Raw genomic sequence first — 12,222 nt, 5'->3', positions numbered from 1 at the left:
AGAAGCGGCTTAGTCATGCTGGCCACATGACCCAGAAGCTGTACGCCGGCTCCCTCGGCCTATAGAGCGAGATGAGCGCACAACCCCAGAGTTGGTCACGACTGGACCTAATGGTCAGGGGTCCCTTTACCTTTACCTTTAAGGCTACTATTAGCCCTTATGGCTAGGTTCTACTTCTACTGCTGGAAGCAGTGTTCTTCTGAATATCATCTACTGGAAACCACAGGAGAGATCGCTGTTGCTTTCAGAGCCTGCTTATGGACCTCCCATAGGCATCTGATTGGCTTTTGTGAGAACAGGATGATGGACTAGACTGACCACTGGCCTGATACGGTCGGCTCTTACATTCTAATGTGCATACTGTTGTATGCACATAGGTACTGTTCTAACTTTCAAATGAATTTGTCAAAGCTGGAAGTACAGACAACATACACAATCTTCTTTTTCCACTCCACTTTTAAAAGAATGCTTGACAAGGGCTAATCACACCAGAGCTTGCAGTTAAATGTTGAGTTAAACTACTTTACTAGGAACATGAAGCCAATAGTCTACTGTAAAACATGGTGTTGGTGAAAAGCAAATATATTTCCTTCTCTTGAGTTCATAAGTGAGGCATGCATTACTTTGAACTACCAGAGGACACTGTTTGTGTAGCTAGCTAGCCAGCACTTGTTTGCAGCTCTCTGTCTAAGGTAATGTCACCTCTAAAAACTGAGCAAAAATTTGTTTACTGTTTATTGTTGAGACAAGATGTCTGCTATTTCTCTCTCTTCATCTCTGCTCATCCTGGAAATAGTTCCTGCACGAATAAAGCCTTTGAACTCCAGAAACTATAGATGGTTATTCCACTCTAATTTACGAAAGCTGCAAGGTCTGCTAACACTTGGTAGCTACTCACAGTTGGTCTCCGCCACTCTATTACCGGCATATATGGCTTCTTTAGAAAGGGCAAGGGTCCGATGGAACTGAGGTTTACGGGGAATGTCTCATCTTCAAAAAGAACACCATGATTCAGGCAGTGGTCTCTCAACTGAACAAAGTCCTGGTTCTTAAATTTCACAGTGGAAGTCACATTTCCTGCTCTCTCTGACTTTGGCACATCTGGCTCAGGTTTCCTCGAGTACATCTCAGGAGCTGGGTTCCTATTCCTTTCCTGAAATGAAGAAATGATAATGGTGAGGAATATCATTAACCACCATGTCTGAGGACTGGAGCCCAAGAAGGTAGAACTCCCAAACCACAGGGCAGTGAGTGAAACCTCATTATCTGGAAAGTTATGTGGAGATGTCTGAAATTCCACAAGTGCTACCAATGTATTTGTGCCCCCAAATTTAAACCTTCCTGGAGCAGAGAATTAACAAAGGCTCACTGAGCTGCTGAGCTGCTGAGCTGCTCCTCACTCTTGCTGTCTCAAGGCATATTAAAATCTCTCATGGCTCTGATCCTCATTATTTCCACTGATAATCTCCCAAGTTTCCAGACAAAGCCCTCTTGACACTGCTGATTTCAGTAACTTCACAGAACATTGTTTTGATCTATGAGATAGCCAAGGCCCAAAATTCAATATAGGAGGCTATTATTAAAAGTGTGCCTGAGATTTATGAGAACATTTGCTTTCCAGTCCCTTCCTCACATTTTATAAGCACACTGGTCACCTCTTGCCAACTGCAGTCACACAGCAATCCTGTAATTCTGATTGTCAACATCAAAAGGGACTGATTAAACACAAAGCGGTGGAGCCTTTGTATATTCCAGGTTCCTTCCATGAAGCTTAACTCCCATTGAAAAGAATTAGACAAAGGAGAGTGTGATGCCACTTGGTGTGATTGTGGACTGCCATATGGCTCAGAGGAGCCCTCCTGCTCCTCCTTTGAACTAGAATAATTTCCCAACTGGAGAAGGGCTTGATGGTAGTGTGCCATTGGAGGAAAGGCTGGCATGCAAGCCCAGAAGGAGGAAGAGAGGAAAGTTTGATGGTTTCTATGGTTGCAGATATTTCAGCTGTAGAGACAGTAAGAGGAAACTTGTGCTAGGTATCCTGTTCAATTGCTCCATAAGGCTCAAGCCAGCTCCACCTTTTTAATGTTCTGGCCAATAAGGGGAAAGGCATTGGGGTGCGTGACAAGCATGGAGCACACAGTTCTAAATTTTATTTCACAGTTCTAAATTTTATTTTATTGGGAGTTTATTTCTTATGCTTCGAACTTAGATGCCCATCTACGCCATCTTGAGAATTATGGATGCCTTGATTTAGATTAGGGTGTTACCATTTATTTCTCTTATTATTTATTGTTTGTTTGCTTTGTATATGGAACGATGTAATACCCTGCTCCTGCACCTTTGGGTTGTAAAATGATAATTACAAAAGGATATAAAAACATAAAAATATAACTGACTGTGAAACATGTTTGCATTTTCACATTGACGTGTGATACTTTCTCACAGTCTTAAATCCTCCCATCATATTTCTAGCCACAGCTGTGGAACTCTCTGCCCACAGAGATGCATAATGCTTAACCGCCCCAATTTTAGAGGGCTACTTATTTCCATTCTTCCTAGTTTCTCTTTTTTCCCATTCAAAAGGTGTGTTAGTCATGCATTTCAGCATCAGTTTATGATTTTTCAAAGGCTCCTCACAAAGGAATTGTCAGTGCTTTGGTGTACATTTCTACTGGTGTTCACATTTCTGTATGCAATTTTTCCTAAAAAGATGCATTTTTCTGGTCTTTTCATCAAAATATGTGCATTTTTATGCACACATTCCCTGAATACATACATTTTCGTACACTTTTCTTTTTTGTTTGCAAAGTTCAGAGCTGTGCGTATTTTCGAAGAAAGGCTACATTTTCGGTTTGCATATTCTGTGGACCGGACTGAATTTATCCCTTTTCCTAGCTCCTGGCCTTGCTTCTCGTTTTAATAATAAACCCTATAAACCAAGAGCATTTCTACACATGCTGTTTAATTAAGAGAGACTGTTTCTTTTTAAAGAGGGAATCAGATGAAATTCAGAAATAACCTTCCACTGACACGAAGAGCAAGCGTTCCTTTTTGGCTTCCATTTCTCCACACAAAGGAAATAAATCTTACGTAATGTAGCATAACATGACAAGGGAATGGTTTCCCCTTAACAAATACTCATTTGCAACAGTGCTCAAGCCCGCCACATGCAAGGATCTATTTCCTGCAACAGTGTTCCAGCAAAACTGATTACTAATTCCACAACTCAAATTAAAACTAGCAGAGCTTGAAGGCTGGGACTGACACATGCGTTCGTTCTTCTCTCTCCCTCCCTCTCCCTCTCACCCCCTGCGCTGACGGGGAACAGCAAAGAGTTTTTATCATGTGAGCGTGTGTGTTTAATTACATTGTTTAACACATTGGGAATAATTTAGCAAGTGGAGTGAAGAAAATAAGGCACTTAGCTCTCCTCCCTTCCGCAGAACAGCTTCGTCAGCTTCATCAGAATGGTGTCTGGGTATGTACACGGACAAATGTAAAAGCACTTGTTATGCATGATTAAAATTCACTGCTGGGGGAGAGATATGCTCCGCAAAGTGTCTGCTCAAACATCAGAGCAATGCGTTCTCTTGTCCTACTTGCTCTTAGGTCATAGCTGTCAACTTTCCCCTTTTATTGCGAGGAATCCTATTCGGAATACAGTGGTTCCTCAGGTTACATACGCTTCAGGTTACAGACTCCGTTAACCCAGAAATAGTGCTTCAGGTTAAGAACTTTGCTTCAGGATAAGAACGGAAATCATGCTCCGGCAGCGCGGCAGCAGCAGGAGGCCCCATTAGCTCAAGTGGTGCTTCAGGTTAAGAACAGTTTCAGGTTAAGAACGGACCTCTGGAACGAATTAAGTACTTAACCCGAGGTACCACTGGAAGGGAATTTCCCTTTAAAAAAGGGAAACGTTGACAGCTATGACTTAGGTTCATAGGAAGCTGACTTAGATTTGTCTGCCTAGCCCAGAATTGCCACCACTTCCCTCAGGTCCCAGGCAGAGGTTCTTTCCCATTGTCTACTGCACTGCCCCTTTCTGAATTATATATTTTATATGTATAATTGAGTGTCTTGTTTTAAGGTGGACACCTGTCAACAGAAACCGAGAATGCAACAAATGTAAGAAGGGCCCCACTGGATCAGACCAAAGGCAACATCTAGTCCAGCATCCTGTTCTTGCAGTGGCTAACCAGATGAACGATGAGATTTAGCTCAATGGGATTTTGTTACTAGCACACAGTGCCGTTGCTGTGCCTTTCCTTACCACTCAGGCTCCCACCTGAGGTCTGGTGAGCTCCAGCTGAAAAAAAATCCCTGTGTTGAAGAATAAGTAGAAGTAGATTGTCTGAAGAGACCCAAGGAGCAATAAGGCCTACATCAAAATTTCAGCAGAGCTCATAATACTGGAACTGATGAAAGGGTTTTCACCATTGAAGTAACAGCATATTAAAACCAGCACTTGGTATGTGCCAGGGAACTGGTTGTCAGCGTCCACACACACACACACACACACACACACACACACAAAATCGTGTCTGAGATCAGAACAATTGCTATAACATATGCAAAATTAATCTTGTATGGTATTACTTGAATAAAGGAGTTGGTTAAGAAAGCCCACCATCTATGCTGCCAGATAAGGAATATTTGAACACTGCACAGGTCAACATATTGCTCAGATGGGTGTGTGTCAGATTAGATAATGAACTAATCGTTTTAAGATGCCAAAGTATATTTGGAGAACACAAACAGGAAAGATTACATTGTGTTATGTACAGATCAGCTGCTTAAGCTGGGAGGAAAAGCAACCGGTTCCCAGAGATATCGGTAACATAGGGAGACTTTGCACATTTCAACACGCTCAGTGCTTCTGCTGTCTGTTACCACACAGGGAATCCCATAATGTCGTATGAAAGTTGAAGCCTGAGTGCCCAGGCATCGTCTGAGGGCACAGGAGGCCACCAGCTTGCTAAAACTAAGGAGGCCTGGTCAGTGATTAGATAAGAGACAGCTTGGGGACCACATGTGCACAGCCTTGGGTGCCACAATGGAAAAAAGGTAAGATATCCAGAGATAGAAAGAAGACAAAGTCCTTACCAGAGAAGAATGGCAAACTAAGCTGTTGGACTATGCCGAAATGGCAAAACTGACCGGAAAGCTCAGGAACCAAGAAGACCAAAACTTTAATAAAGAATGGGGGAAATTTACAATTTACTTGAGAGACCACTGTAAGCATATGAAAAGATTAGCAGGATTGCAGTAATACTTGTAATGTAAAAATTACTATGAACGAAATGGAGAGATGTAAAATTTGGATGATGAAATAATATGCAGTTGAAAAGGTGGATAATAGGATCCGTGGAGAGGAAGGTGGGAAGTCTAGAGATTTGGAGAAATCTCTAAATAGGGGTATGTATTTGGTAATGTTATAATTCTACATTTGTAAAATCAAATAAAAATTTGATGGGGGGGGGAAAGGTAATATATAAAAAAGAAAATGAATATATATCTAAATACACCATCACACCCTTAGCCTCAATATGCAATAAGCACAGTCAATCATCGGTTGCAACCTGCAGGAAGGCTTGATAAGATCATAGGCACCTGTCTTAGACTGAGTCATAGGATCCTAGAATTGTACAGTTGGAAGGGACCATAAGGATCATCGAGTCCAGCCTCTGGCAACAGAAGGAATATGCAGCTGCCCAGTGTGGAGATCAAACTTGCAACCTTGCTGTTATCAGCACCACTCTCTAACCAACTGAGCTATCCAGGTCGAGTCTTCGTGTACCTAACTCAGTATTGTCTACACTGAGTGGCAGTGGCTCTCCAGGATTTCAGGCAGGGGCCTCCCCCACCCTTATCTGAGGATGCCAGGGATTGAACCTGGGACCGTCTGCATACAAAGCAGATGCTCTTCCACGGAGCTATGGCCTCCTGGAGCATCCCACTTTGAGATCTGCAGCTGAATTGGCAGAGGAGGAAATTCCCATCTGTTTCCTCAGCCCTAGTCCTGTCATATACTCCTTTCCCCGTGACTCGAAACACAACAGGGGAATAAGGTAGAATCCCCAAGTTGCAAACTAGGCAAGAATCCTATTTGTAGGTGATTGCTTTTAACATCCATCTTTTGTACTGAATAGCGTGAGTGTGAACCAGCGCACCTTACGTGTATACGTATGCGTAGACACGCACAACTGAGCCCATCATCACCCATATGCCATCCCTCCCTCCCCCAGCCTTTTCATTCTGCTATGGCAGTTTTTGCAGGTGCCGGGGAACCATCTGCTATATATCCAATGGATTGTTCAGTTCGTTTTCGACATGGCAGTGGAAATGTACAGCAAACAAAGACTGAGAACTTGTTTCTATAATTATAGTTATACAGCTCAATCCCCTTTCCATCACTTTGACAAAATTCTTCTGATGGTTCTTCAGATTGTATATTTGAAGTGGTCTTCCCCTCCCCCGTTCCCGTTCCTAGCTGCTCACCCTGGCCTCGTCTATATTACTCTAACAAAACTGTAGCCAATCTTAAAAAAAAGCTGTTATAGCCGAAATAAATGAAAAGAGATGCCCAGTTGTAAAAATGTTTGTTTGTTTATTGCAACCCAAAGTGCAAGTCAGCAGATCTGTATGGCTGGGAAATCCTGTGGAGAGCAGCAGATAAATTTCAGAAGACATCTGGAAATCGCAATTATAAACTGGAGAGTTTGATGCAAAAACTCTGCTGGGCAGAAATCAAACGAGGCTGAAGGACAACGATGGAGCAGACACTTAAGTTCTGGAACAATCATCAGAGCTAAAAGCGGTAAAAGAATCTTTGGAGACAGCTCCATTAGGGGTTGATATTAAAATTGTGACTGAAAAACAAGTGTCTTGCAATAACTGCAAACAACTAACAAACACACTGAATTGTGTTTAGTTTGACATAACATTATATGGGCAGGAGCAGATTGATGCCACAGTAACTGTACAATCCTACCCAAGTTCACTCAGTAGTAGGTCCCAATGAATTTCATTACTTAATGACCCTGGTAAGCATGTGTAAGTTTGCACCCTAAACTGATTAGTCTTAAAGGTGCCACACGGAACTGTTAACAAGGGAACTCATAGGCTTCCCCCCTGTGCACAGAGGGTGGGAATATAATATTCCCACAAACAGCCTGTTGTAGAATAAGCTGAAATGGTATTAAGTGGACTATGACCTAGCAAACAAGGGTTGAAATTCATGGGTGACTTTGTACCAGTGACGGTCTATCTGCCTAACCTTCCACAATGGAGTGTTATGAAGGAAGTATGGGGAAGAGGAGAACCATGAATGCCTTTATACATTCCTTGCAGGAAAAGTGGCATACAAGAAGTTTATCTCCAGCCTGTCAATGAGCTAGGCTTTGGTTTCAAAAGGCAGAAGGGGTGAAAAGTCGATGAGAAGGCAGAGACAGAGAGAGAGAAAATACAATGCTTTGCAAAATAATTTCACTGAGGTGGAAAATAAAAGCTGCCTAGAGGAGGGAAGAAGACCTTATAATACCACTATTATAGTGGCTTATAGACACACCAGATTTAAGGAGGGCCAAAGCAGGCAGGAATTTTTAAATTTTAATTCTAGATTTATTTATTTTTTAAAAATACACCTCTGATTCCTCCCTTGAACAGTTCCTATTGATCCACTGACAAGGAACCGAATTCTCTCCCCTGCCACAACACCTGCACTTAGTGCGTAGTAATATTTGCAGAAAATAACTTGTAGGGAGTACCTGATCTCAGACAAACCTACCAAAGGAAAGATGCACCCTGGTACATAGGGTAAAAAAGGGCAAACTATGGAGATGCCAAGGACTACTAGAAAACAAGACACAAGAAGGAAAAGTGCACCAAACAAGAGAAGAAAACAGCACCTATTTAGTACCTGGGGGATTCCTATTGCCTGGTGTCCAAAGAACTCACTTTTCAATCACATATCTGACTTCACTGACAGGCTGAAGTAGCCAGGCTGACTCATTTCACAGAAATGGCTCAGAAGGATACCTGCACATTTTGCCTCATAACTTTCTTTCTAGGGCAGCTAGAGGCTTACTTAAAATAAAAAGAGAAGAAAGAAACTCAAACTCTGACTGGGGGCACCAATGGAGGCCATTGTGGGCACTGGGTTGGCAGCCCCCAAGATACAGGATTACAGCCTTAGCCCATTGACTTAAAAAACAAACTTAAGGAGAAAACAGTTCTGCTTCAATTTAAGTTATAATTCCTAAGCATAATTACTTGAATTAATGCCCATTCAAATTAACTGAACATCACCAATAAGCATGGTTATGATTGGACTGTTCAGGTGTTTGTTTAGCACAGTTAGTAAGGAAGTTCATATAAGGTGTATGTTCTAAATAATTCTGGAGAGATGTTTATTAAAGCTTGATGCAACATTTTTGTACTTTGGTTCTGTCACACCCTGTTTTAAAAACAATCTTAGTTCTAATTTGCAGTTTTAATGTCTATTTTGTTTGTTAAAGCTATGCTATTTCACCTAATTATCTATTATTTGGTGAAAGCTGTAAATAACCCACTGCTCCTACAATTACCACTTCATTAATGCCTCAGGAGATCAAGATCAAGCAAAAGATGTGGCTGCGTTGCTGCCATGCATCCCACTTCAGCAGTTCATGGTTTTAATCCTATTAATTTAGAAGGGATTTTCTCCTGATTTTTATTCATGAGATGTTGCTTGCTCCATTTCATATGCAAAACAGTTACCTTTCCTCACAGCATTTAACTGAAAAATTCAATAATTGTCTTAGAATGTTATTTCATTTGGGCCTCTAGTGCTTTTTATTTTGTTTATAATAGAGGTGTCCAACACAGTATCAGCCGACATCATGTAACTTCCAGTATCTTCTATGGCACACTATAAAAGGCAAAGGTAAATACCCCCTCAAAAATCCACAGTGCACAGGAGAATGTTTGCTCTGCCACAGCCTATCCTACATTGAAATCCACCCCCACCCTGACAAAAAATGCCCACTTTTTGTTGGTTGGCAGGACTGGCCACCCGCCCTCCTATTCTGAACAAAGAGGTGCAAAGAGCTTCTATGGAAACGAGTCCTGCAGTGTTTTTTGCCTTCCTTTTTCACTGATGAGAAGATTAATAGGGCAAGCACAAATCACCATTTTATGGTCCTGTCCAGTACTTTTTTTCTATATTAAAAAAAATGTTTAGAGGTACTCTCATTTTGATTCAAGAAAACCACCACTTTATAGTTCAAACCAGGAAAAATAAATACAGTAAATGGACAAAAGCACAAAGAACATGCATTACACCGGGAAAGGAAATAAAGCCGCCATTGGAGGTGGTAACAAAAAAACTGATCAATCGCCGTGCTAGATTCCAAGTCCTACTTCACACATTAAACGCTCGCTTCCATCTGAGACTCAGGAAACACCGTGACAGGAAATGAGGCCGCCATCAGGGGTAGCAACAGAACTGACAATTCACTGTGCTAGAGAAGAAACTATTTTTTTTAAAAAAGATTAGTTTCTTTTCCCGTTTCTACCCCCAGAAAAAAGCACTGGTCCTGTCTCTTTTCCTACTTTTTTAGATGCTTTACACACCCCGTCACACATTGTGTGTTATATTATATAGCCGTTGTGTGTTATATTATGCCCCCCTAGCAGCCATTTTGTGGGTGGCAAACACAGGACTTTCTCAGATATCCCCTTAAACCCACTAGGGAAGAAGGAATTTATCAATTTCTCATTTTTAAAATCTTAAATTCAGTTGTACACATTTCTGTAGCAATTTGCAATTTTTAAAAAAATCCGAGCATCTTCATGAAAACCTTTCAGCATTGTTGTACAAATTTCCCCAAACACATTTTTTTTGTATACAGTATTGACTAATGTTCATATTTTTGCAAGCAAATGCCAAGAAAATTCAATACTGTCCCGTTTGGTTTCAAAAGAGGAAACTTCCTCAAAATGAGGTAAGAAGGATGTTGAAATTCTTAGAAATTGTTTAAAACCACAATCTCTCCAGCCCCTTTCTTTTTTCTTTTTTTTCTTCTCCCCCTAATGCCTCAACAAATGAAACGGATTTGTAAAAATGTTACATGGGGGGGGGGGGGGAATACGAGGCATTACACTTACTTCTGTAAAACAAGAAAATCCTTAATAAAATATTTAAAAGGAGTGTATAACACAGATCAGAAAAGGGACCATGAGGACCAAGAGAATGCCAGAGTTGAGAGTTGATTATGATCAGAGCCAAAGAAGCTATTAGAGGCAAGAAGGCTTCCTTCAAAAAACTGAAGAGAACAAAAAACAGCAACACAAAGTTCGGCAAAAAAAGAAGTGCAAGCAGACAATAAGTGATGCTGAAAAAAAGATTTTGAGAAGCACATTGTTCAAAACATTAAAACTAACAACAAAAAGTTATTTAAGTATATTAGTAGCAGGAGACCATCAAGGGGGATGGCTGAACCCTCGGATGACAACGAAATCAAAAGAATACTAAAGAAGGATAAGGAGATTGCGGAGAAATTGAATTCATTCTTTGCATCCATTTTCACAATAGAAGATGCGGGGCAGATCTCAGTGCCTGAACTAACCTCTGCAGGTGGTGGGTCTGAGGAACTGAAGCAGATAGTGGTGACGAGAGACGAAGTTCTAGGCCTAATAAACAAAGTAAAAACTGACAAAATGCCGGGTCAAGATGGCATCCGCACAAGAGCTTTCAAATAGCTCGAAAGTAGGTAACTTCCATACCTGAAGACTGGAAAGTAGCAAATGCAACACCAATTTTATTTTATTTTTAAGGGATCCAATGGGCACCCTGGAAATTACAGGCCAGTTAGCCTAACACCTGTCCTGGAAAAACTGGTGATTGGTCACTGTGAGAACAGGATCCTGGACTAGATGGGCCACTGGCTTAATCCAGCAGGCTCCTCTACTCCTCTTATGCTGTTTGAAACAGAAAGAGAAGCTAGATAGGTGGAAGTAGCAGACCGTCCAACATTCCCTATTGCTTTCCCTCCTCTACATGCACACACAGAGGGTTGTATCCCTTCCCATTTCTTCAGCAATGCCCAGTAACTTCTGAAAACTTACCATTACATGGGAAGGTTCTTTACAGCAGGCTAGCCCCATCTAGATCCCAACAAGTCATTGCTTCTTCTCCTTTTCTGTACTCAAAGTCTCTCCAGGCAGCACAGTTCCCAACGGCCTGTCCTTTTTCAAAGCCAAACACTTCCAGTGCTTCTGTGAAGGTGATCTTCCAGTATCCGTGCTTCCGATTATTTATGCTGTTATCTCTTCAGAGGCAGAAGGGCAAACTGGTTTTTCCCCCATATAAAACCCTGTCAAATGAATATTTGCTAGCTAAATCCAACGAGATGACTTCAGCTTTGTTATATTGATTTGTATTTCAGCAGGCATGCTGCACCCCCTTAAGTAAACACCTGCTGGAGTGAACATGAAGTCAGAGCCAAGCCTGGGATCAACAGTATACAACTTCCTGATTCTCTCAGGTGTTATCTTACCTGATTTCCACAGGTAGCTCACCCCTCCTATCCTGCGGTGGTTAATGTTTCACCACTCACAATATTTTGTGAGTTTAAGATGTTGTTAGCAAACACCAGGCTTTGTTTCATATTCGTTTTCATGGTTCTCTCAAAGCTCTACCAGGAAATGAAGAAATATTTATGGATCTGTACACTAAACAATGGATTTATCATGTCATTGGACAAAAGAACCCACAAGAAACACACACCCCCATTCCACCAAATACACTTCATAAATAGACATGTTCTTCTTAGAATTCCTGATCTATGATTGCAGTCATAGGATTGTTGTCTTTCACATGACGGTATATGTTTCGACTCCACAGAGTGGGAAGTGATGGAGACAGGATGTTTGTGTTACTGTGTTAAGTTGGACTATTGTCCTTTGGTTTTTTTTCTCTTTGCTGTCTGATGCAAGAGAGAGAGGGAGCCATGTTGTGTGGCAAGTTCCCGCCTCCCCCAGTAGAAATAAAGACACATGACACCATTGATTAAGGTTAATGGGCTATATTGGCCACAACTTTATTGGTTACAGGTAAGAGCGGTATTGGCTTCAGCATTGGTCCTATCTGACTATCCGGCTTCAGCCTGTTTGCTTGAAGACCGAGAAGGGTTAACACCAGCAGGGGGAGCCCTGCTGATGCACATCAACTAGGTACTCCCC

General features: G+C 41.5%; 1 protein-coding gene across 4 annotated transcripts in view; it reads right to left on the bottom strand.

Moving 5' to 3' along the window:
* The window catches only part of CAPN13 (calpain 13), a 77,393-nt gene extending 65,878 nt beyond the window's left edge, over positions 1 to 11,515 (bottom strand). For 2 of the 4 annotated variants that reach the window (XR_014509762.1, XR_014509763.1), the window contains exons 1-2: positions 11,107 to 11,504; positions 899 to 1,153 (exon numbers count right to left, since the gene is read on the bottom strand). Coding sequence is in view for 2 of the 4 variants with exons in the window: in XM_083434473.1 (XP_083290599.1) it covers positions 899 to 1,153; positions 11,107 to 11,145 (294 nt within the window). In the remaining 2 variants the exon portion in view is untranslated. Of the gene's footprint in view, positions 1 to 898; positions 1,154 to 11,106 lie in introns of all 4 variants that reach the window. The other 2 variants (XM_083434473.1, XM_083434474.1) reach the window with 2 other exon arrangements.
* Between the last annotated feature and the right edge of the window lie 707 nt (positions 11,516 to 12,222).

This window comes from Podarcis tiliguerta (genome assembly GCF_965153285.1).
Source record: "Podarcis tiliguerta genome assembly, chromosome: 3".
Taxonomy (NCBI): Eukaryota; Metazoa; Chordata; class Lepidosauria; order Squamata; family Lacertidae; genus Podarcis; species Podarcis tiliguerta.
Note: the sequence above shows the minus strand (reverse complement) of the source record. Positions and strands in the feature narration are given on the sequence as shown.